Here is a 27,042-nt window from a genome sequence, read left to right on the forward strand (position 1 = left end):
TTAGAATTTGATGATACCCGGCATAACAATCCACGAAAGACCCTATATCATGCTTGGCACAATTGTCGATCAAAATATGGATATTGGGTAATGGGAAATTATCCTTTGGACTTGCTTTGTTGAGATTGCGATAGTCGACGCATACTCTAATTTTGCCATCTTTCTTTGGCACAGGAACGACATTAGCCAACCAAACAGGATATCGAGTGACTCGAATGACCTTTGCTTCCAATTGTTTGGTGATTTCTTCCTTAATTCTCACACTCATATCAGGCTTGAATTTTCTCAGCCTCTGCTTGACAGGAGGCACCGTTGGATCGGTGGGCAATTTGTGGACCACTAAATCAGTGCTCAAGCCCGGCATGTCGTCATACGACCATGCAAAAACATCTTTGAATTCTATGAGTGCTTTAATTAACTCCTCTCGGATCTTTGGTTCGAGATGGACACTTATTTTAGTTTCCCGGACATTACTCGTGTCCCCTATATTGACGTCCTCGGTATCACTCAAGTTAGGTTTGATTTTTTCCTCAAAGTGAATTAACTCTTTACTAATCTCTTCAAAAACCTCATCTTCATCATATTCTGATTCATAATCACAATATATTTCTTGAATTAATATTTCGGAACCAGATTGATTTTTAAGACTGGGCTGAGGATTCCTCATGCATGCCATATCACTAGAGCCAGCGTAAAAGGAACTGTACAGGAAAGAAGAAAAAGAAAAGAAAGCTATTAGGAATGATAATAAAAAGGAAACTGCTTTTTATTGGATGATGAAAGATAACAAGGTTTGCACACTTCAAACAAACTGTAAGATAAGCTTTGGGATTACAACCCTGAAGTAACCCAAACAAACTGAAAGAAAATCAAAATAAACTACCAAGACTCCTTTCGAATTGGGAGAGGAGTGGCTTTCCAATTATTGAGCTTTGTTTCTGGCCCAACGAATTGAACTTCTGCGTTGCTACACCCTTCTCCGCTTTCCAACATATTCACATCACTAAACAATTTCTCGAACCTTTCAATTAATTCCTTCTCAAGATTGACCCGGGATTTAGGAATTTTTGTTATCGGGCGATTTTTAGCGCCGGTCTTGACAAAAGACTTTGACAGATGTGGGACTGGTTTTGGAAGAACCCATGTTTGGTGTTTCAGCTTCCTAGCCCTTATCACGTCATTGGCAGTGGGTATGAACCCCAAACCGAATGTTCCCCAGTTCTCGGGGAGAGATACTGGTTGTATAATTCCTTGCAAAGATAAACCCAGACCTTTGCCGGGTATAAAGCCATTCTTTAACATTTCATAAGCTACCATGACTGATGCAGAGGATATCTTTGGATTTGGAAGATATTTCCCCTCTGGAATTTTCTCTATCGACACTGTGTCGGTTACTTGGTATACCCATAGTCCCTGGTCATTTTCTGTTCCCTCGACCGGTACAATGGTACTGCTGTGAGCATTTAAACTTTCTTCTCCATACACGACTACTTCTTGATGATCGCATTCAAACTTGACAGCCTGATGTAGTGTTGACGGGACTGCTTTAGCAGCGTGGATCCATGGTCGACCCAACAACAAGTTGTAAGAAACAGTTATGTCCAACACTTGGAATTCCATTGTGAATTCAACTGGCCCTATTGTTAGTTCCAATACTATGTCGCCAAATGAATCTTTGCTTCCATCGTCAAACCCTCGTACGCAGATACTATTCTTCTGGATCCTCTCCTCTTTAATCTTTAATTTGTTTAAAGTGGAGAGAGGGCATATGTTTGCACTTGACCCATTGTCAACCAATACCCGGGTTACTATGGAGTTTTCACATTTCACGGTGAGGTAAAGAGCTCTGTTGTGCTCGGTACCTTCCACAGGTAATTCATCATCAGCAAATGTAATTCTGTTTGTCTCAAAGATTCTGTTGGCTATTTTTCCCAAATGATTTACAGAGATCTTTTCAGGAACATGAGCCTCATTCAGGATTTTCATCAAAGCCAGACGGTGCTCCTCTGAATGGATCAGTAATGACAACAATGAAATTTGAGCGGGGGTCTTCTTTAATTGATCCACAACAGAATAATCATGGAGTTTCATTTTTCTTAAAAACTCCTCCGCCTCTTCTTCCGTCACAGCTCTCTTTGTTGGCGTTGGATTGTTTTTAGTTTTTCTCAACTCTTCGGGAGTAAAACATCTTCCCGAACGTGTCAAGCCTTGCACCTCACACACTTCTTCCTTGATTTCTTTGCCCTTGTACATTACAGTCACCCGTTCATAGTTCCATGGGATGGCTTTGTTGTTGATGACCGGCAGCTGGATTACAGGTGCAATAATAACCTGATCTGTACGGGCTCCTTCCACAAATATAATGGGTTTGTTAGCAACCCCTGGTACTATCACTTTCGGCCTTTCTTGTTTTGCGGCAACTTTGCTCGATGATCCCTCATCGACTATCATAGATGGTTCATTACCATTTTTGTTTTGCTTAGACACCGGCTTCTCCTCCATTAACTGCTTATCTGGCTTGGTTTCATGAGACTTGATCATCATGACAGTTTGTGACGGCTTCTTTGTCTTCCCATCAGCTTGTATGATTTCTATCATATTAGCCTCTTGATGGGCTGGCATTGGATTTCTATTGATATTTGGGGCTTCGGGGGTTTGAACCTCGATTTTATTAGTATCAATCAGCTCTTGTATTGCATTTTTCAAATGCCAACATTTCTCCGTATCATGGCCTGGTGCACCGGAGCAATATTCACAGCTAATGGTGTAATCCAGATTCTTTGGAGGAGGATTGGGTAGCTTGGATTGTATTGGTCTCAGCATGTCTAGCTGTCTCAGCCTGTGGAACAGACTAGTGTAAGACTCTCCCAATGGAGTGTAAGTTTTCTTTTTCTGTTCCCTTTCTCCCCTGAATGCTGGCCTAGGCCTGAAACCTGGTCCGGGATAGGCTCGTGGGTAAGTATTTGGTGTGACAGGAGCACGCCAATTGGTGTGAACAGGTGGCTGATTGTATGCTTGAGCATGGTTAATGGAAAAATGAGGCTCTGAAGGGTGATAGTAGTGTTAGGATGAATCATGATGGTAAGCTGATTGGCGAGGTCGTGGTTGATTATAGTAAAGCGGTGAACCTCTGGGTCCCGACCAAATTCCTGAATCAACTACGGCTGCTTCCTCCCTCTTCTTTCTTCCGATTCCTCCTACCCCGCCTTGAATAGCTTGAGTAGTTGCCTTAATTGCTGAATAGCTCATGATTTTATTTGTCTTGAGGCCTTCTTCCACCATACCTCCCATCTTCACTACTTCGTTGAATGATTTCCCAACCGCTGAAACCAAATGGGCATAGTAAGTCGGTTCCAAGGCTTGGAGGAAGTAGTCTACCATTTCGCTCTCCTTCATAGGAGGATCCACTCTTGCTGCCTGTTCTCTCCACCGAAAACCATACTCTCTGAAACTTTCATTGTGTTTCTTCTCAAATTTGGTCAAAGATAATCGATCTGGGATGATTTCCAGATTGTATTGGAAATGGTATGCGAATGCCTGTGCCAGGTCATCCCAGGTGTACCATCTTCCATGGTCCTGGCGTGTATACCACTCCAAAGCTGATCCACTTAGACTTTGACTGAAGTAAGCCATCAATAATTCATCCTTTTCCCCCAGCTCCTCGCATCTTGCTACAGAAACCCCTTAAGTGGGCTACTGGGTCACCGTGCCCGTTGTATAAATCAAATTTGGGCATCTTGAAGCCAACCGGTAATTGTACGTTTGGGAACAAGCACAAATCTTTGTAGGCTACACTGACTTGCCCACCTAATCCTCGCATGTCTCTGAATGATTGTTCTAGACTCTTGACCTTCCTGAACATCTCTTCTTGCTCAGCATTTTTGGCTGGCTTGTCAATTTCGGTTGGGAGATCAAAACGAGGAGTGGTTGAATGAATTTCGGAGGCTTTGAGGGTGGGTTCCGGGGGTAATATTGGTTGTCCTGGGCCTGGAATGTAGGCTCACTAGGAGATTTGTGGAATGTAGCCGGGGGAGGTGCTACGAAAACAGGAGTCATAGGTGGAGGAAAATATGGAACAGGTTTTAGAGGTGGAGACTGTGGTGTTTGAGAGGTGGTGCCTCGGTAGTGTTGGTAAATTGGGAAGTTTGGGGATAATTCAGTGGTGATATTATCCTGAGCTTGGGTCATTGATGGAGCAGGGTTATTTGGGTAAGATGGGGGTAACTGTCCTGTAGACCAAGCTTGGTACATCTCAGCCATTTGCTGCTTGAGCTTAAACATCTCTTCTTTCATTTTCCCGACATCCATCTCCTCTATCTCCATACCTGTGTCAACATCTGGGATAGACATACTTTCGGGTATTGGTCCTTTTGATCTTGTGTGATAGTGATAATATGCCAGTATACTCTTTAGAGAAACTAACTGCTTGAATTCTGAAAATGAAGGAACTTGTTAGTTCTGAGAGTTTAACACATATATAATCACACGTTGAGATGCAATGTTCCTAGACAAATAATCCCTTTCTATTATGCATTTGCTCGGCTGCTTGTGTCGTCCCAGCTTTCTTGAAATTTTTATTGTTATTCATTTTTACTTATTATATATATCTTTTATCGTGGTGGTCGAATCTTATAGAGATTGCCTACATATCATGCCTCACATGAATCAGACCTTGCGTAGTTCGGACCAAAGGCAATCACTTTTATTCATTACACAAAGATGGAATTACATTTGAAAACTTTAAGAAAATGGCTTGAAAACACACACACTTAAATCAAAATAAAAGATACAATTCTTAACATCTCACAACGTGCCCCACTTTCCACTTTTGTTGTCAAATATTGGATTATCTGCTCAATGTGGGGCTTGACCTGGATGGCCTCCCAGCGTACGATACATCCTTTCCAACTCCATTGCTAGATGACGAGCAAAAGTGGGCGCATGCTCTGTAAACCTTTCATAATCCATTCCTTGGCAGTTTACATAACTTTGAGATGTGAAGACTGCCAGGTCGTGGATTTGTGCCCTGAAAACCTTGGAGACGTTGGTCTTGGTCTTGCAATTGCTGCTGACGAGTGGTGGCTATATCTCTGACACGGTTTTCACGATCTAGAGCTGATTCTAACAGAGCTCGGAGTCTGGCCTGCTCTAATCTTGCTTGCGATCTTTCCCTGTCGAGGTCTGCTTGTTGATGTTCTCTGTTGCATCTTCTTGCCTCTTCTAGTTGTGCACGAAGCTGGTCTTCTGATCGCATCCAATAGTCTTTTTCCTTCTTGAATTGTGCCTTGTCTTTTTCGGATTGCCTATCTTGGCGTTCCTTGTTAGATCTGGCTTCTTCGTTTAATTGTTGGATCCTTTCTTTTGCTTTGCTCAATGCCCTTTCGTTTTCCGCAAGAATGGAATCATAATCTTGCATTCTTTCAAAGAGATTGGCGATGGTTTTTTGATCCTTCCAGCTCCTCTTTGGCGTTTCAGAAACTCTTTTCATTTTTTGGAATCGAGCATGAAGATTTTCATTCTCACAAGCTAGACTCTTTTTCTCGCCTTCGGCTTCTTGTGCTTGCAAATCTTTCTCCAAACTGAGGCTTCTTAGATTTTCTTTTAGGGCATGGATAGTTGCTTTGTACCCTTTTTCTTTTTCTCCCCAGATCAACCGCTCTTGGATTTTATCATTGAAGTTTTGAACATGGGGTCTTTTTGTTGGCCTTTTTAGCTCAGGTTCTGGTACATCATCCACGCGAGACCGTTTTTCGAACCACCTTGCATATCCAGGATTTATCTCACCCTTTGTAGCGTCTAGGACTTGAGTATCACTTTTCAAGTATCGGCACCCATTCCACATCTGCTGAAGTAGAGCTTCGGGAATAGTGGCTTCTGGGTGTAATTCGATTACTTGCATACTCAAATCTTCATCATCAGGAACTATTTGATATCTCCCTAGTTGCCTTAGGACTCTTAGTGGTGCATACGGCTGAATGCTTCTTAATCCCAATAGTAGTAGATAACTATTTGAGTTTGACATATGTATTACTTCCCTCATCGGGAGCCATCCTAGGGTCCATTCAATTTGATTTGCTGTTAAAGCCTTTAGATGAGATACCCATGCTTCTATCCCTTCTGGAACCTGATAATTTTTTGTTCTTTCCTCATAGCTTTCGATGCAATTATCATTGTTTGACCCATACTGTATGATCTTGGGCTGTTGTTGGAGATGTTCAATCACCCATATTTGCAACAAAATTTTGCATCCCTTCGAAGACTTTTGCTCCTGATTTGCATAAAGTCAAAGCCCGATAAATATCTGATAGAATGATGGGGACAAGGGTGTGATTTTCTTTAGTGGTGAGGATTTGCACAACTTTTGCGGTGCGAATATCAATTGTTCGCTCTTTATTTGGGAAGACCATGACTCCTAGAAAAGCCACCATGAAAGCAAATCGACGGTGCATCTTCCAAGTGTCTTTGTTTTGCTTATTAGTAAGGCCTTTCTCATGAATTTCGAACCCATCTGATTTTCCGAACCTTGAATACAAAAAGTTGAAGGAACAACATCCATTGATGACATTGCTTTTCCTGATTTGACTGCTGATGTTCAGAAGACCGAAGAATCGATGTACCGAAGGAGCCTTTGTGAATATCAAGCTTTGATTTCTTAAACTTCCGTCAAAACCAGCATATCCAGCTATCTCCTCTAATGTAGGAGTAAGCTCGAAGTCAGAGAAACGAAAAACATTGTGAACAGGGTCCCAGAAAGTTACTAACGCCGCAATCAGATCATCACGGGGTTTAACTTTCATAATGTCCGTGAGATTTCCCAAATGCTTGACGACCCATTTTTGACCGTCTTCGCCTAAATCATACCACCACATTTGAAGCTGACATAGAAATTCTTCCGTACTTGTGGATGAGGGGCTTTGTGTGGTGCTCATTTTGTATCTGAAATTTAATTTTGATAAAGTCAAAATTTATTTTGAAAATTTATACTAAAAAAAAATCATTTTCGAAATTTTTTATTTATTTATTAAATACCTTTATTTCAAAATTTAAAACTATTTTTTTCGAAATTTTTAAAACAACCCATTTTATTCCTTTCTTCTCACCATGATTTTATTTAAGCTGGTCAACAAGCATGTTTGAGGCAAATGAATGCACAAGTAACAAGTAGGATGCATCATGATGGTCTTTTTATTTTGGGTTCACTTGTCCTAGACAGACCCAACCCCTGTGTTGAGTCTCCAAGGCCAAATGCATATGATGCAAATATTCGTTCCTACTAGGGATCTGGTACATGGCTGAGTTATTCTAAGTGTAAAACCTTAGGTTGATTGTTCTAAACCTGGCTTACCCAAACGGACAGTTTGAGCCGAAGCGGGGGCAACGTACCGGGAGCACGAAAGTCTGCCCGGCCTAGTTACTTGTCCCAACTCCGTCTTATTTGGTATGACTTTAACAGAAAGGTGGGTCACGCGCACGTGTACACCATAAATTTAGAAGACTCAGAAAGAAAGGGGTTTTCGTAGCAGTTGTATATATTCATAATTCAAATAATATTAAAGCGGTAAAAATTTAGCATATTAGCATATAAACAGTTGAAAATCATATAGTAAATAAAGCCAATAAAAACAGATATTTTAAGCTCGAATTCTTTAAACCCTGAACCAATGGTTCTGGGTTATAATAACACTGGTATTATCGTCCCCAGCAGAGTCGTCAGAGCTGTCGCGCCTCCTTTTTACCGCGCCCGCGGGGCGTGTGGGGAATTTTCTCCAATTAAAGGACAGTCGAAACGGGATTTATTTAATTATTTAAGAGTCGCCACCTGGGAATTTTAAGGCGTCCCAAGTCACCAATTTCAATCCCTGAATCGAGGAGAATATGACTCTGTTTATTATTCTGCGAACCAGAAATCCTGAGTAAGGAATTCTGTTAATCCGGAAGAAGGTGTTAGGCATTTCCGAATTCCATGGTTCTAGCATGGTCGCTTAACTGTTTTTATTATTGGCTTAATTATCTTGATTTTATTAAATACGTTTTGTTACGTGATTTTTCTACCGCTTTTACTTATTGTGATTAAGGATCCTTCCTTGAATCGAATTACGCGTACGTATATTCGTGTTATAAAAATGCGGACTTCTGTCACGCGTACGTGTACACAATAACTTTTGATAATATATTTATTAAGCAATCATTTTTGAGATTGTGTTGAATCAAGAATATTTGTTTTTTTTTAATATTGAACCGCACATCGCGGGTTTTTATGAAATTAATTTAACGCCTTTTAAAAAAAATCCTTTTATTAAATATCCGCTCGAAATTGCGCGTACGCATAATCCGAATTTTGCTTTTAAAAATATAATCAGGGTACACGAACGTATCCCTAATTACGCAAAATATTTGCAATGATATTAGGGATTTTTCCACAAATTGTTTGGTTGTATCTACACATTTTACATGAAAATACTGAGAAATTCATATTCAAGGGGTGTCTTTAAATTCTTTTAAAAGAAATTCACAATTTTTAAATATTGCCCGTTGACTATAATTTCTGAGTATTAATTATGTTCATCCCAAGACTATTCAAACTCTCAGTGAAAGGATAAAAATATGATTAATACTATTTTTGACAATTATAAAACATATATATGCCAAAGAATGAATTGTATATAAAACTGAAAATGAATTATAAAGGAAAGAATATTTTCAAGAACTTTTATTATTATTAATTAGTGCAAGTTCTATTCTAATTACCATTGATATAAAGTTTTGCAATTTGTATCTTACTCTTATATACTTGTTTTGATCCAATAGGCGAAATTAACTTAATTAATTATGCCTATGATTGAGTTATATATGTAATCAAACCCATTTGATTCTAAATCTATATGAATTATTACAACCATTAACTTTCGCATCGTATAAGTTCCTAAACCCTTCTATTATTAAGAAAGGGAACAAGTCTAACTGACTTAATAAAATGATATTGCATACAATATTACTTACCATATTTGACATCATAAACATAACGGATTATACTAACTCGTCTTTCAACTATAGATTATGAACACAACCAATGTTATGCCAAAAGATAGCTAATTGCAACCAATCATCATCTAGCTTTAAACAACAATTAATTAACTAACAAAATAAACTGATAGCATATTTTCCTTGATATTTCCATATTATGCTATACCTATCTAACAATACCGCAAAAATGTAAATAAAGCCAACTTTCTGCCATGCTTCCTATTTACACAACTCATAGATAACTAAACTAATGAAATTTGACATGGATAACATTATTACAAAGTTTTATATGAATTTCAAAAATAATACAATTAACTTGTAGCCATCGATTCGAATTCACTACCAGCATGAAACCAAAGCTGAAATTTTTAACTAAAGAACTCAAATGAATAGAAGATAATATTACAATTCAAACTTTGTTTATTTGTCATGTTGAATCTCTTTCCAACATAGAATTTAAAAGGATATGTACCTGAAAATGAAGGTAGAAGGAGTAAATTTCAGCAGTAGCAGCAGTAACAAAATCAATGGAATAGCAGTCTCAGCAAGTCTGAATAAGACCCGTTAACCCAGATGAACAGTGACAGAGACTTGAGAAAAATTTCAGATTTGGACTGAACAATATTCACAAGCAAACAACGGACAGATTCTAGAAAGATAACATTTCAGATTTCAGTTTCTTTCCTCTTCCTGTTTCAGATTCCTATTTCACATTTCTTTCTTTCTGTTTTTCACAAATGTGTATGTATTTCTGTGTGTATTTCCTAATGTTTTGGAAATCAGCCTCTCTTAAACAGATAACCTGAAGAAAAACAAAACTGCCTTTCTAAATCAGATTGTTCCTCCTCTTAAAATCTACCCAAAATCTCAGTTTTCCTTGTTCTAATCTCTCTGAAAACTGAACTTTAAAATTTCTGTCTGAAAACTGATTTCTCTCTCTGAAAACTCTTAAAGTCTGTCTAAATTCTGTTCTGAAATCTCTCCAAAAAACTCTTAAATTCTCTTCAAGTTTTCTTCTCAAAACTCCTCTCTTAAATCAGTCCCAATTCTCTCCATCTTATACAGGTATGTCCCCCCTTTTTAAGTGATGCCCGGACCCCCTTTTATCTTTTAAAAACAGAAAATTCCATTACAACCTACTTTTTAATACTTTAAATGATCCTATCCTGATTTTAAGCAGCCCATTACCCTTTGTTCCCCATTATTACTCATTAACTAATAGCCATTATCACTCCACTATCAGCTCACTTTTATATCATATTACCCTCACTATTCTGTCCAAAAATGTCCCAGATTTTCTACTGTAATTAATGTTATTACTGTCTTAAATTCAGAATTTCACAGTACAGATTTTAAAATCTGTTTAAGCAGCTATAACCAATCCTAAAGTTTGGACTGAATTCTGATTAAAAGGGTAACTCCTAACACAATTACATTCAATCAAACATTGGTAGAATCATACTGAATTCAGAACCAATCATCATAGCAACATATTACACTGAGTTCAGTAACTGAGCTTTAACTTTGAACAATAAATCAAACAAACACAGGAGCATTGTCAATATACTGACAATGCCCTGTTCAGAAAACAATATATACACATCATACATTTGAAATTACTGATTTGCAAACAAACATGATTTAATTGACAAGTATTAATCAGTAGACTATTTACAACATTTGTCCATAATTGGTCTAAAACAATAGAAGCAGACTGTTTTTATTAGCATTATCATAAGTGAGAATTCATAATATAACTAATCGACGAACTTAATCGAGTCGATTACTTACATTATGAACAATCACAACCAACTGAAACAGTTTCATATTTTGATCATATAGACGGGCATGAGACAAAATGACAGAATTAATCAAAACAAAAAGTATAAAAAAAATTAACAAGTTATTAAAACAAACAAAAATACATACAGAATATGCAAACAGAAATAGAAAAGTACCTCTGAATTTTAATCAGACTCGAACTCAACTCGGCTTCGGATTTTTGTTTGAAATCAAACAGACCTTAGTCGAAGTATTTTCCACTGAAAATACTTCGACTAAGGTCGATTAAACCTCAATCTTTACTCAATCTGAACAGAATCCAAAAGTTTGGGTTTTTTAGGGTTCTTGAAAGTTTGATTTGGGATTTACTCATTTCTGGTTATATTCGAGGGAAACCAAAAATGTCGGCACGAGGGAGGTCAGGGGGGTAACTGGTGTGAGTTTGAAGTAGGTTGGGATAAGGTCAGGTTGTACTCGAATCTTCAAATGAAGATTCGAGTAGTTCCAGTATGATTCGAACCATGCAACTAACAGATCCGTGATGAGGGTATCTAGGGGAAGTTGTGGTGTTATTTTGGAAGCCATCGGAGAAGATCAGGTTTTCAGGCCAACCTTCGATTTAAGATTCGAAGAGTTGGGGCCTGATTCGAAGGAAACTAAGGTCAGATTCGTGTAGAGGATGTTCAGGGGGTCCTAGGGTGTTATTTTGGTGACCGGCGGCGTTGATGCCGCCGGGTTTCAGGCTTTGGGGTCTTAGGGCGGCTAGGGTTAGGTGGGAGGGTCTGAAGAAGATGATGAACAGTGAGAGGGGGGGGTGTTCAGTTAGGGGCCGGGGTAGGGCTTGGGACTTATATAGGGGTGGGGTGGATTGATGCTATCCGTCCGATCAAGTAAGATGAAGGGCCAGGATCAATCCACTTATCAAAACGACATCGTTTGGTCTAAGTTCAGGGTCGTCCTGTATTGGGTCAAAGGGTCGGGTTACGGGTTACGGGTAAGGGTAGTGTATCTCAACCGTTAGTTGGATTTGATCCAACGGTTTCTGAGAAGCCACGACCAAACGCTGTCGTTTTGGTTTGTCTGGTTTGGTCCGGACCTGGGCTAAAGGATTGGGCTGTGGGGGTTAAAATGTTTTGGGCCTGGATTTTAATCCAGGTCCGATTTTGTATATATATATATATATATATATATATATATATATATATTTTCATTTTTTCTAATTTAAAATTCTAATTTTAATTATAAAACAAATTTTATATTCACAAAATATATTAATTATTCTATAACAATTATTTAACACATAGACAAGACATCAATCACACAGTGGAATATTTAAAAATAGAACTATTGCATATTTTTTTGTGATTTTATTTAAATTATATTTTAAATGCATAATTAAATCCTATATGCATGCAACATGTATTTTATTTTATTTTTTCATTTTATTATGACAAAGTAAACACTTACGGATATAACACAAGTATTTAGCATCACGCAAATTCAAAAATTACACAGTAAAAGAAATTTATTTTATTTTTTGATTTATTTTGGAGTAGTTTTCATTAAAGCAAAAATCACGTGCTCACATAGATGACTTTTCTGTATATTTACTAATGTGTTAAATATTGTTGGAGCATCTTTTAAGCGCAGAGATTTGCTTTGACAACCTCAAGCTGAAAAATTAGAGGAATTGCTTATATCAGGTGAAGTACATACTAGGTGAGGATTAAATCAAGAGCATGGACTTCAACGACCAGTTGATACTCGTTGGGGTTCATATTATAGAACATTGGATAATCTCGTTGTCCTATTTCTATCAATTATTCATGTGCTTGAATTTACTGCACGTGAATGTCCAAATTATGCCGATATAATTTTGTTGAAAATCTTGTGAGTAAGATTAAGGAGTTTGATTTTGCTTTTATGTTGTCCTTGATGTTGAAAGTTCTAGCGATAACCAATGAGTTGAACTCCTTATTACAAAGGATGGATCAAGATATTGGCAGTGCTATGGGACTCCTCGCTCTTACAAAGCAAAGATTGCAAGCGATGAGAGATAGTGAATTTGAATTATTAATGGATGATATCTCTTCCTTCTGTGCTAAACATGAAATAATGATCCCGAAGATGGACGCTCGCTACTTTCCCGGAAAGTCAAAAGCGTAGAGCTCTTGATGTTACATGCTCTCATTATTTGCGTGTTGAAATATTTTATGCTGATCATTGATTTGCATCTTCAAGAGCCTAACAATCATTTTGATAGTGTGAGTATTGACTTACTTCTCAGTATGGCTTGTTTAAATTCAGCTAATTTATTTGGTAATTTTGATAAGCGGGATAGTGAGGTTGGATGAACATTATCCAAAGGAGTTTGATAGCAGCAAGCTTTGGGATCTCAAATGTTAGCTTGATAGTTTTATAGTTTATGTCTGTGGTTCTGACAAGAGGTTCTTCAAAAGGAATTAGTGAGCTTGCTAAAGTGTTGGTTAAGACAGATTTATAACAAACTTGACCACTTGTTTATTTGCTTATTAAGTTGACTCTCATTCTTTATGTTACTACTGCTTTTGTGGAACGAGTTTTCTTATCCATGAACTACATTAAAAAATGAACTTCGTAAGAACATTGGTGATGCATTTTTAAATGGTTGTTTAACTTATTATGTAGAGCGTAAGATATTTCCAACTGCAAGCAATGATGCTATTATTGATCGTTTTCAACATATGCAAAGTTGTGACTTGTGACTAGATATCTTTTTCTGTAATATAACATTATTAGTAGTTCATTGTGGCTAGTGAATAGAAATCTTTTTTGCTAATGATAATATTAACTGTAGTTTTCCTATTAAGTTTTTTTACTATCGCAATTTAAATGGTTATGAATTTTTACTATGTGATGGGTAGCAACTTTTCACTTAAGAGAGTGAACACTCAAGACCTTAAAATTCTGAATCTACCACTAGCTTAGATATTCCATGTAGAATAACCTCTTATGTAAATTTAAATATAAAAAAGAACGTGCACCATTAAAAGGTACGTCAAAATGGTGTTGACTAACCAGGAACATCTTCTTATCTATGACTGTACTAAGAGTATTATAGATTTTAGGCGAAAATGGTCGTAACTAGGGGTGTTCATAAAAATTCGAAAAATCGAACCAAACCGATAAAAAAAAACCGATACTTTTTGGTTTGGTTTGGTTTTGAATTTTAAAAACCGATCAAATTTGGTTTGGTTTTGGTTTTAATAAAAAAAAACGGAAAAAACCGAACCAAACCGACTATAGGATTAACTATTTCAAATTTATTATTACACTTATACAAAGTTTCAAAAAATTTATGGTAAATGTTTATAGTTTGCACTTTTAGTATAGTTCTTTACCTTTACATTCTAGTTTGATTGGTAGATTTCTTTTGTTAAGAGTAAGAATTCATTTCTTGTTAAAAATAATATATTTTTAATTGAGTCCTTAAATTATTTATCACTATTTGATTAAATTATCATCAATATATCTTGGTAAATAATAGATTTCTCAAAGGGCAATTGATTTGATAGTGTTACGTTGAAAATATGGTCGCCGGAATATGTGTTTGATAGTGTATGTCTTATATTTATGAAAAAACTAATAAATAACCGGAAAAAAAAACTGAAAAATCGACAAAACCCGACATAAACCGAATCGAGGAAAAACCGACTTAATTGGTTGGGTTTGGTTCTAATATTTGAAAAATCGATTTACTTGGTTTAGTTTCTTTTTAGGAAAAAATCGATCCAAACCGAACCATGAACACCCCTAGTCATAACTGCTTTCAAAGCTCATGGTTCAGAAAAACACATCAAATCGTAGTCCTGCTTTTTATATTTGAGATAAGACCTGGAAAATGGCAGTCAAGAGACTTGTACAAGCCGAACAAATACCTCATGAGGTCTGTTTTCGCGACAAGAACGGCATGAAAAGTAATTCCATCTGATGTAAACGTGAATAGTAGAACATTCTTCCAATTCAAGATCACAATGTTGAAAGCGCTCTCTCTACAATCACTTTCTTTACCAACCCGAGAACCATGATTCCATTGCCATATATGAGTTGGTATAATTTCGAAGTCTTATGGAAAGACTAACTATGAGCTAACAGCTAACCTTCATGACCAATTCATTAGTGTTTTACCTTCTATCTATCACAACACCAATTTTATTGAGATTCAGTTTCAAATGGAGTGAAACTCAACAAGAAGATCGCATAACAAATGACCTGTCACAACACCAACTATGGAGGAAAAACTTAAAATAAAATTTAATCCTCATGCATATGAGTACTAAAGTTTGAGGAAGAAGATGTATTATTACTGAATTGGGAACCTGAGTTTGAGGGTGAGAACAAACCACACAAAGTCCAGGGGAACGACCAGAGGTGGCGCCGGGATTTGAAGTTTACGGGTTCTGAATGTCACTGAACCCATAATTTATTTTTGTCACTGGGTTCGAAATTGAATATTTATGCATATTTAATCAATTTTCTTTTGCAAATACAGGATCTAAACAAAAGTTACTGGGTTCGTCCGAACCCATAACTAAAGTGGTAGCTCCGCCCCTGGGAACGACGCTGGAAATCGTGGCTCATTTTCATTCCCTCATAGCTAATACATTAAAATGTGCATTCTCTCCTGGTTGTAACAGTCAAGAATATTAATTTTATTGAGATGCAGTTTCAGTTAAAGTTTATCAAGGAAACTACACTCTACTGACACAAACTTGCCTCTAGAGATCCAAGAAACACATACAAAAATCATTCTAGCAACACAGCTAAATGCAGATAAAACGTAAGAGTGTTGTCCTTCATCCACTGTCAAAGCACAAGAGGAGCAGAATTTTCTATAGGAAGCTAAACATCCTGGAAAGGATGAATCATCAGAGCCCAGCTTCATTGTGATATAGAAATCCAAGCCCGACGAAGAAATTTATCATATTTAGAAATTTGACTTACCAAATTGGAAGTCAACAACACAACTCGAAGAACATGTAAAAAACATTTACGACTTCAGGAATCCACCACATAACAAACCAACAGTGCTTCAGAGTTAATGAACCATAGCACATTGCTACAGCTTTAAAAGTTTGGCTGATAAATCAGAAACAAAACCAAGTACTTCTTTTGATTTCCATGATTCAGAAGACATAGAACATAGACCCTTTCATTCTATCCACTAGCTTCAAGGATTTGAGGGTTGAGCTTTTTGGAGATAGTTAACCAAAAAGTGTACGAAGACATATATTTTAAAGCTATACAAACAGAAGAGAGTCTTTGAGCTCGGCAGGCATCTAGTCTAACAAAAGTAAAATGATCCTCTATATAATACAGGCAGGCAAGAACAGGATCCATTGTTTGCAATTACTAAAATTTAGCAAGTCCCAGTCTATGTACACAAGCAAGGCCAAAGAAGATCCGCTAATCATCATGCATATGAGCATTTGAGTTTGCATTTCCTGATGAAGAAGTAGTCGTTGATGATGAATTTCCATTACTAGATTGGGTACCTGATGTAAACAAACCACTCAAAGGCCATGGAAGCGACACTGGAAAACGTCGACCGTTTTCATTCCTTGTATCACTACTCTGAGCAGCATTTGTGTTACCAGTGACATTCTCAACTTTTGATTCATCAGAGGGCAACTGGTGCCTACAGACTGGACAGGTGCTATGAAGCTCCAGCCACGGTAAGATACACTCGCTGTGAAACTTGTGCTTACAAGGCATCTCTTTGGCTTCAGTCCCAATCTCAAAGTCTTCCAAACACACGGAACACTGCAGTGTCTCGTCAATTTTCACCGCAGGCAACGCCTCTACAGCCTCTTTTTGAGCTGGTGGAGTACCATACCTATTCGGATCATTCTCTGCCAAATGTTGCAGCAACATGTCTAAACCAGGACCAATGAAATAATCACCCAATGAGCCAATGGGTCGGTCATTATTATCCGAATCATAAGAACCCTGCACAATGATGGTTTGATTGAACGGATTTACAAGTATCACACGCTCCTCACCATCCCTAACAGTCTCCCTACTATTTTCACCGTCAGCATTCTCCATTCCAGCTCGAATACTTTGCAAGAGCTGGAGAATAGTGGCAGAGTTCCTCCTCCGCCTATTCATTATAGATGCCAGCTCAGGATCAAGTTCAGTCTCTCCCCCTTCACGAGTATGATCATCATCATCATCACTATCAAATTCGAGATGATGCCTAAACCTGGATCGACGACGACGAGGGTTGCTCATCATGCCTAACAAGATTGGCGCCCATAGCGAGAGGGCACGATCAGAGTCGGACCCTCCCAAATCATTTTCAAGAGCAGTTTCTGATCCCATTTCCTCAACAAAACCTTGTTGACAAATGGGACATTTCAATTCCACCTCCATTGCGGGGTCCACCCTCCTTGAACACTGATGACACCAATATCTTGATGCTCCTCTTCCATCCATTTTAATCTTCTTTTTCTGTCAAACAAACAACAGATAAGTTCATAAAAATTTCACCCCTTCATTCAAAAAATAAAATACTACAAATGAGAAAAATGGATATGGAGAATTGAAAAATAAATAAAAGAATGTAACAAGAGTGTATAAAAGTTTAAGCCTAGTCAACAACAGATAGTTCATAAAACTTTTATCCCCTTGTTGAAAAAAATACACAAAAGAAAATCCAATAAGAAAATCGATTCTTTTAGGAAAAAGCAAGAATGACTGAGTCTAATATTAACAAGATCCTAGCATCAAATATTAGGGCCTTTATTCTCTGTCAAACAAAAAAAATCCAAGCAACAACAAGAAAAAGTTCACAAATATTTGAGCCCTTTATCGCAAAAACATACAAAAAAAAAAAAAAAAAAGGACATGGGAATGCAAAAAATAAAAAAACATATTAAAAATGGAGAAAAGCCATATCAAGTTGCTGAGGAAGAATCTAAGCTTAGGTGATCTTACCTTTGTTTAAGAAGCTGGAAGCAGAAATTAGCAAAATTGCCGAGCTGAAAACAAGAAAAATAAAACTCTATTATTTGAAACAATTTTTTGCAGATCTAGCTCAAAGTTAGAGATATAAAAATGTACAAATTAAATAATTTTAAATGGGGTTTAAATACCTAATAAACAGGATTTTGAACAAACAAAGGTTAGGTAAAGATGAGAAATAAATAATAGAAGGCTCTGGAAGTTTCAAGAAAGTTGTGATAATTTCTTTATCCAGCAGCCATTGATGATTACAACAAAGAAATGGACATTAAATTAAAAATGGAGAAGTCAACAAATTAAAGCGAGAAGATAACTCTAAAAACGTGTACACGTTAACATACACAAATAAATTAATTACCAGAAAGTAAAAAAAAAAAAATTCAAGAGGGCTCTCTGTATTTCGATTTTGCTTCTTTTGTTGTTTGTTTGTGAGCTTCTTTTCTGAGTTTAACGCGTTTTTGTGTTTCTCTTTTTATGTGGGGCCTACATGAATCAGCGACAACCCCCACTTGCTTTCTGATTTATGGATTTAAAAAATTAGCCGTTTAATTTACTCCTTCATTTTTTTAGTTTATTTTTATTCTTACCATTCAAAAAGTGGTGATTCTAAATTTCATGAAGTAAGGCATCTAATTTTGGATGGAAATCATTTATTCCCGCCAGCTTTATGTTAAAATTAAATTAATTTTTTTAATTTTAAATATATACATTCTTCTCCTCCTTTTTCAAAAATCCGATTTCAAGGTGAGAAAATGGAAAAAAAGATAACAAAGGATATTGTATTACAAGTTAGCGATTTACTTATTTGCATTTTGAATAAATTTAGAATAACAATAATTATAGGTAAAATACGTAAGGTGATTAAAAAAATTTAAAAAAAAACACAAAGCTATAATGAATTTCATGAAAAGTGAAAAACATACAAAAAATGAGAATAAGATGTTTTGTAGAAAAAGATAGAAGGTTGATATTTTGGAAGGTTGAATTAACAATGTCTTTCAGAAAATCACCTCCCAATATTTGGATTATGAGAGCAAAGAACGACTGTGGTGTAAGTCATAAAGTTTGAGGAGGAGTTTGATTTTCAACGGAAAATTGGAGAAAATAATTTTTACCTTATTTAATATTTAATAATAATTTATTATTTTTAAATAATATTCATATATGTAACTACTATATTATAACCATGTTTTTATACTTAAACAGTATTTATGAAAATCTTAGTACTAAAAGATATCTATAACTGCGTAGTTTGTTTTTTCATTTCAGTATTAGTGCTCAGTTAGTTGCTGAAGGGGATTGTATGGACCATTTTTCTTTATATTCCATCTCCTCCGTTATTTCTTTAGCATGTGACTAGTAGATCCTTCTTTTCTTCCTTTTGTTATTCTAAAAGAAATATAATTTTCTGATATATTGAACAACATATATAGAACAGATGTTATACGTTCTTTCTACCGGAATAATATCTGATTGCACAAAATTCATTTTATTTTCCTTTAGAAAATTTTGAATCTCCTTGTAATTACTTATTTTTGGAGGATATCTAGAACTGCTTGTTTCTCTTCTTCAAATTAAGAGGGTAATTTATAACGCCCAACTCTTGTCCTAAAAAGGGTAAGTGATTGCTACAAATATAATTCAGTCTAAAAGCCCGGAATCGAATACCATAGAGAACTAAGGTTTATGATAGAAATTATTAACTACATAAAGTACTATAAGTAAAAATTCTTATAAGGCGCACTTTAGTGTGAATAACTAAAATACGTCATCAGCCATGGGAGGGCGAGGAAGACCTAAGAAAACTGTCACGAAGATCCAGCTAGCTGAATTCATAGCAACAACGAGCAGAAACAACGAATCGAACAAATCAACTCCAAATCAAGGTGCACAAAATCGAGATCTGGAGGCGATAACACTAAAGACAGAAAGGACTGAAACAGCGAGTACAAGTAAGAACTTGAATGAGCAATTTACGGCAAAACAAGCTAAAATACAACAGGAAAAAGTACAAAACTCGAATAACACAAGTAGTAAAAAAGATGATGGAACGCATGCAGAGGAAATCCACATTGAAAAACAACCTATCACGATAGAAGCAAATGCAGAGAAAGTCAATAAAGGTAAATCATGGGCAAATTTAGTCGTTGGTAACACGTTTGCTGCTAGAGGAATGAGACTATCGTTCGTGGCACCAGTGATACAAAATGGTGAGAAAATAGTCGAATTGCAAAACGAGGAAATCGAAAAGGAAGCTGAGAAGTGGAAAACATCAGTTATCATGTATGTGGTGGGAGTTACACCAAGTATTAGAGCAATTGAGAGGTTTATTGCATCGCAATGGAATTTTGTAGCAAAACCAAAGGTGTACCACCACAACGATGGATTTTTTGTTGTGAGATTCAAAAATGAAGAGGAGAGGAATGAAGTACTCTACTCAGGCCCATGTACAATCCAAAATAGACCAGTAATCACTAAGGCATGGACAACAGATTTTGATTTCAATGAAGAAGTGCTGAAAACTCTGCCGTTATGGGTTAAATTACCAAATCTGCCACTGAACTGCTGGGGAATGGATTCACTGAGCCGTATAGGGAGTAGGTTGGGAATTCCGATATATGCAGATGAATGTATAACAAGAGTGGAAAGGATATCCTATGCTAGAATCCTTGTGGAAATGGGCATTACCAAACCATTACCAACAAAGATAACAGTCAAGGATCCGAATGGTAGACAATTTGATCAGCCAGTTGTCTATGATTGGAAACCAATATATTGTAGTACTTGCTTACAATTAGGACATAACTGCCAAACTAAACAAGCACAAGCTCTGATGAACAAGCAGCAGAAGATGAAGCCGGAATGGAAACCAAAAGAGCAAGAGAAGCAAGGAAGCATGAATCATAGGGCACAAGAAGCAGAAGGACATACAGAACAAGTGCCAAAACTGCAGAATGCAATGAAAGCAACAATGGAAGAAAACAAAGGATGGAAAGCAGCAAAAGGTAAATCAGCCACAAAGAATTCCCAAGCAGCACCAGCAAGAGAAATACTAGTGGGTAATGGATTTGATATTCTAACAGAAGCAAGCTCTAATGATATAAACAAGGAAAAAGAGGGCAATGTAGTTATGGGGGAGGTGTGCAGGTTGGGATAACAAACAATATAGTGCAATGCAATTAGTTACTTGAAATGTTAGGGGTATGAATAAGCTATATAAGCAAAAGGAGATGCATAAGTTTATTAAAGATCATAATATTAGTATTATAGCTATTATAGAGCATAGAGTACAAGAAAAGTTTTCAAAAAAAATTATCCAAAAAATAGCTCCTAGATGGGAGTGGTGTACAAACTATGATGGAGGAGGGAAGGGTAGAGTATGGGTGATATGGGATCCAGCAGAAATAAGATTCATTATGAAGGAAGTTAAACCACAGTACATACATGGGGAGGTAGTGGTACTAGACACAAGGCTAGAATTTGATTTCACAGCAATTTATGGGTTGCATACAGTGGAGGCAAGGAAAAGTCTATGGAGAGATTTAACAAGCTGGAACCATTATCAGAGGAAATCATGGTTATGTATGGGAGACTACAATGCAATAAGGGCAGTAGAGGACAGAATTAATGGCAGCACAGTCCATGAGAATGAAATAAGAGATTTCAATAACTTCTTAATTGATACAGGAATGTGTGAAATGAGAACTGTAGGCAGGGAATACACATAGACTAATACCCATGTGTTTAGCAGAATTGACAGGGCAATTATAAATGTTGAATGGATAAGCACCATGCCAAAAGTAGATGCAGTGATCATGGATCCTTTATTCTCAAATCATTCCCCATTATGTGTCAAGATTGGAGAGGAACAAAAGTCCCCAAAACCTTTAAAATTCTTCAATTGTCTAGCTGAGCATAAGGATTTTTTAGATGTAGTAGGGGAAGCATGGAATAAAACACTAAACACAGGCAGAATGGCAGAAGTCTGGAGAAAGCTGAAGAAGTTAGATATGCACTAAAGAGGCTGAATACAAAAGAATTCAAAGCACTAGATTTGAAGGTTAGAAATGCAAGACAAAGGTTACAGGAGTTACAAGGGCAGATGGGAACTACAAGTGCAGCAACACAGAGGTCTGAAGAAGAGAAAGAGCTAAAGAAGTAATTGGAAAAATGTATAACTATAGAGGAAAGTATATATAAGCAGAAATCTAGGAATCAATGGCTGAAGCTAGGGGACCACAATACAGCTTTCTTTTTTGTTAACATGAAGAATATAGTAAATCAAAATAAGATTAGAAGTCTCAAAAATACAGCTGGTGAAATTATTCAGTCTAGAAAAGCAATAGATATGGAAATAGTGGGATTCTACAAAGGGTTATTGGGAGCAGCAGTTGATAGCATACCAGCCATTCAACCAAGCATCATGAAGAAGGGCAATGTAGTAGACAGAAAGCAACAGTTAAAACTAATTGAAGATGTTACTATGGAAGAGATACAATTTGTAGAACATTCTTATGGACTTGAAGAACAGAGGCTTCAAAAAGAGCCTTGCTATCATGGAAAAAAGTGTGTTCACCAAAGTCAGCAGGTGGTTTCAATGTTATGGATATTCAAATATGGAACAGAGCTGCCATTTGCAAATTATTATGGAACCTATACAAAAAGAAGGACAAGTTATGGGTCCAATGGGTCTATCTATATTATGGGAAGAAAAAGGAAGTTTGGGAGTGCAAACCAAAGAATACCTCATGGATGGTACAAAAAATAATCAAAGCAAAGAGCTACATAGAAGAAGCAGGAACCAACAAGGAAGAAGTAATAGAATGGAACTACTTCTCTATCAAGAAGTGTTATAATAGCATGCGTGGGCAATATCAAAAGGTATCATGGAGGTGACTAACATGCAACAACCTAGGAGCTCCAAAGTGGATTTTTGTGCTGAGTTTAGCTATACAAAATAGGCTATTCACAAGAAGCAGACTACACAGATGGGGGATTACAGATGAAGTAAGTTATCCTATATGTACTGAAGCAGAAGAGACTATTGAACATTTATTGTTTAACTGTCGAATTACTGGAGAAATCTAGAGCAAGATACTACACTGGCAAGGAATAACTAGAGCTCCGATGGAATGGCAAAGGGAGATACAATGGGCTGAAAGCAATGCAATTGGAAACAATGCAGCAGCTCAAGTCTATAGATTGACCCTGGCATGTGCAGTGTACCACATATGGAATGAAAGGAACAACAGAATATTCCAAGACCAGAAGAAAATAGTAAAAATGATAGTGAGACAAATTCTAATAGAGGTAGCAATCAGAGGATCAATGAATAGTAAGACAGGAAAGAAAATAGCAGAAATAGATACTTAGTGTAAAGGAAGATAGAAGAAATGTAGAAAAGGGAATGGAACTGGGAATGCCCTGTTCCGGATTGAATTTTGTACATATTGCTATTGGTAAATAAAATCATTTAGTTTCCACAAGACACATGCACACTGCAATAAGTAAATGACACAGAGCAATTTTACGTAGAAAATTCCCATCTCACGGGATAAAAAACTATGACCTACCCTTGTAGGATTTCAACTTCACTATTGAGCAACTTTAGAGTATAACCTATCGTAACTTAGGAATTAACCTCTAAATCTCTCACTAACTTATAACACTCTATTACAAGCCACTTTGCAATAACTCTATTACAAAGACTTTATAACTCGAATAACTCTAGCCAAGACACAAACACAAGGGTTTTGTGATTTACAAAGGGTTTCCTACGCAATGTTTCTATCTAAGCTAAGTAGGAATTACAAGTAAAGAACTCCAACAAAGGTACAACACAACTAAGGACATGTAATAACTCAATAATGGGAACTGGTCCGTTGCTATGTTGTTCTTGTTCTTGATGCCGTAGAGAGTCACTTGCAAGATTGATGATTGACCTGAGAGAATGCTTGATCAATTATTGTATGTGCAGGTGATTTTGTTTTACCTTCCTTGATATTAATAATTTATTTGTGACATCACTTAGAATGATGTAAGCAAGTTAGGTAAAGGGCATTCCTCATAAAGTTGACTGTTGTATTGTTTCTGTACTGTAGCATATGCAGACAGCAATTTTACAGCTGGGGCAGTTAACTTGTGCAGCTTTCTCAAGAACTGGCAGCTATCTGTTCCCTTTTGTTCCTTTGATTCTGAAGAGTTGAACTGTGTCCCCAACTGGAGACTTGTTGATTTTTAAGTTCTTGAGGATGTGTATCAGGTTTCTTATCTGGTTCTTAACGGTAAGTTTGTTAGATCATCAAAACATAACAGGGGTACACATATAACCTATCAATTTCTCCCTTTTTGATGATGACAAACTTATAATTCAAGTTCCCCCTAAGAACCAAAATGATATTAGCATTTCCTATATTCCCCCTTAATCTATTTCTCATCCTGTTCCCTCTTAATTATTTTCCCCCTTTTTGGCATCATAAAAAGACCAGTAACAGACGTTAAGAAAAAAAGAAGTCTGGCTTGAGTTAACTCATGCCACTTATATGCACACAACATGATTAAAAATAGAGTATAAAAGCAAGGCATATACAGCAAAAAGGGAAAAACTTCCATTAAAAAGTTTGGATTTTAAGACAGGGAGCAGATTCAATGTTGCTAACAACCATCCACAATTCAGTACAAAAAGAGAAAACAAGTACCACAAATATCATCATAAACTAGCCTAAGAGACCGACACTTAAGACTTGACACTAAGGGGACACTGTATAGAGAGCACTGGAAAGAGAGGGATTAGAGGCAGAGGCAAGGGTTTGGAGGACTAAATCCATTCGAGCATTCGCCGACATTTGCTCATTGAGCAGTTTCTCTTTCAGGTCCTCCACCTGTTTCATGAGCTGAGCATTCTCCTTGGTCAGATGGGCAACCTCTTTGCTTTGAGAGCTACTAGAACCAGGTGCCTCCTGAAGCTGATTCAACTGACTCTCTAGAACAGCATTACTTTCTTTCAACTACCTTATCTAAGTAGTGGCACTGTTCTGAGCGTTGATCAGCTGAGAAATGGTAGAAGTGCTTCCAACTCCCCCAGCCTTATAAATGCCCTCACATTCTTTGAGAGTGGACTTGGAGAAAGTTTGTTTCTTAGTGCCCACTTTAGATTGTCTTAGAGGAACCTTGAAGAACTCAAAAACCTTGGTGAGAAGGAACCCATAAAGCAACCCATGAATATCATCTTTGAATTCTGCCACTTTCTATACATGTTTTATCATGATCCCAAGCAAGTTGATGATAGTGTAGTTGTCCAGTGCTTCCATGAGAACCAGGTATGCACGAGAAGTAATGGATCTTCTCTTAGCATGAGAGATCAAGACCTTGTTCACCATCTCAAATAACAATTGGTATAATGGAAGGAGGGCCTTCTTCTGTACCCGTTCCCTTTGTTGAACTGCTCTGTCCTTCAGGATACCGTTCCCTGAATAGTAGACAACCCTTCAGCAGGTACACCTAGAATAGACCCCAATAAAATAGAGTCCATTACCATATCAACTCCATTCACCAGTACGCAGATGTGATCATCCTCAGCTTTGAAGAAGTCGACATAGAAACTCGGTACTTCTTCCTCATACACATTTGGAGCATTACTTGTGAACAAATGTGTCCACTGTTGAAACTCACAAATTTCAACCAATTATCATATTCCAGCCTCCTCCAAAATATCAGAGAAAAATGTGCAGCCCCATAGTACCTTTTGATTCCTTAATTTCTATTTCCCAGCACTCTGGGGATCACTAACTTTGGCCTTCTTGGAGGAACCAAGTTCCTCGTAAGTATCAACTTTCCTTTTTACAGATTTGCGACCACTTTTTCCCGTCTCAATAGACTTCACAGACTCAATCTTCTCAGACATATTTTAACCTAGTTCTTCAACTACCTTGTCACTAGACTCTTCCACTAACTTGTCAGCAAAAATATCACTTTCAACTATCTTGTCACCGGATTCTTCCACCAACGTTTCACTAGAGATAACATCATTATGCTTGTTTGGACTTTTAACACTCATAGAAGATTTCTTTTTAGACTTGGAGAGAGAGTGCTTTTGTGAGAACTTTTGAGTCAAGGAACCAGGTTCTTCGTCCGCTTCATCATCCACAGTGACAACAGGCACTACCTTCTCATGCACAACCTTCCCATCCTTCACCAATATCCTCCTTCTTTGACTGACTTGGCTTTGCTTGAGAGCGGACTCAAGAGCCTCCTTCTTTTGTAACCTTGTAGTGGGTCACTTAGGAATTGGCTCTAAAGTGGCAACTAGTCTACGTCTAACCCATATAAAGCTAGCAATAGTTATATCATCCAAATCCTCTTCATTATCCCCATGCTCTTCACTAAATACAGATCTCATCTCAAGCACCACCACAGACAAAAGCTCAACATAAAAATGAGGAGATAGAGCAAGATAAATACTGACCTGGGGCTCTTGAGAGAACCCCTGAGTTGGATCCTCTGAGGAGGGATCAAGTCCTTCATTAGGTAACCCAGTAGTATTATCTTGTACCAATTGTTCAACAGGCACAAGCTCTCTAATTTCTACCAAGGTCTTAGACTCTTCCCTCTAAGGCTCAGACCTATCCTCACCTCATTCGATCATAACCCCTTTATTATCTATAAATAGCATGTTTTCTATTGCTTCTTTCTCTTGTCACTCCATGGAAAACACAGGAGAATGATGAGTGTTACCTGTGGACTCAAGATTAGGAACTGTTTTTGTTAAGTTAGCATTCTCAGAACCAGTAGTTTGGTCTACATTTTTGCCTTCGTCCATAGGAAGACTAGACATTTCCTGATTTTCCTCTTCGTCTATTGTACCCTTTTCACCCAGTTTTTCTGGCGAGGCAGGAGGAGAGCTCGTAGATACAAACCTTTTGGTCGAGATTTTGCGGCTCCGATGAGAACTAGAACTCGATTGGGTAGGAGAGGAGAGTGAGTGTGGGGGTGACTCTGACCTAGGGTTTTGTCAAGTAGTGGTGTTGAGTAAGGAGTCTAATATCGGTGTTTTAACTGGTGAGGACTCAATATGGGTATTACTTGGAACACTCGAGGTTTCGTGATTTTCAGCCATGGTGAGAATTGGTGAGTTGAAGAGAAGGGATTGGTAGTTTGAAGAGAGAAAGAAGAAGGAAAATTTTGAAGTTTGATATGAAGAGTTATGACAGTGATGGATGTATTTAAGATGGA

At 37.2% G+C, this 27,042-nt stretch overlaps 2 protein-coding genes across 4 annotated transcripts; one reads left to right on the plus strand and one right to left on the minus strand.

The window, feature by feature from the left end:
• Positions 1-15,935: 15,935 nt before the first annotated feature.
• Positions 15,936-18,245, minus strand: LOC104218726 (E3 ubiquitin-protein ligase SIRP1-like). 3 transcript variants are annotated; one of them, XM_070156317.1, is made up of 3 exons: positions 18,170-18,245; positions 17,785-17,828; positions 15,936-17,298 (listed from the first exon to the last, which is right to left on the minus strand). In XM_070156317.1, exon 3 carries the CDS (start codon positions 17,281-17,283, stop codon positions 16,252-16,254), a length of 1,032 nt encoding a protein of 343 aa, XP_070012418.1. In that variant the 5' UTR covers positions 17,284-17,298; positions 17,785-17,828; positions 18,170-18,245; the 3' UTR covers positions 15,936-16,251. The 3 variants fall into 3 exon arrangements, with proteins under 3 accessions (XP_070012418.1, XP_009767589.1, XP_070012417.1); XM_009769287.2 differs by lacking the exon at positions 18,170-18,245 and adding an exon at positions 17,943-18,075; XM_070156316.1 differs by lacking the exon at positions 18,170-18,245 and having other exon boundaries at positions 17,785-17,928.
• Positions 18,246-19,588: 1,343 nt separating this feature from the next.
• On the plus strand, positions 19,589-21,973 carry LOC104218728 (uncharacterized). Its single transcript, XM_009769291.1, has 2 exons — positions 19,589-20,958; positions 21,781-21,973. Exons 1-2 carry the CDS (start codon positions 19,589-19,591, stop codon positions 21,971-21,973), a joined length of 1,563 nt encoding a protein of 520 aa, XP_009767593.1.
• Positions 21,974-27,042: the final 5,069 nt, after the last annotated feature.

The sequence above is a fragment of the Nicotiana sylvestris genome, chromosome 9 (assembly GCF_000393655.2).
Source record: "Nicotiana sylvestris chromosome 9, ASM39365v2, whole genome shotgun sequence".
In the NCBI taxonomy this organism is placed as follows: domain Eukaryota; kingdom Viridiplantae; phylum Streptophyta; class Magnoliopsida; order Solanales; family Solanaceae; genus Nicotiana; species Nicotiana sylvestris.

Bases quoted from the DNA above. Each gene is read 5' to 3' on its own strand.
- LOC104218728 (XM_009769291.1), top strand. From the start codon at position 19,589: ATGGGAGGGCGAGGAAGACCTAAGAAAACTGTCACGAAGATCCAGCTA. The intron at 20,959-21,780 runs GTTGGGATAACA...CACTAAACACAG, and splicing joins GTTATGGGGGAGGTGTGCAG to GCAGAATGGCAGAAGTCTGG.
- LOC104218726 (XM_070156317.1), bottom strand. From the start codon at position 17,283: ATGGATGGAAGAGGAGCATCAAGATATTGGTGTCATCAGTGTTCAAGG.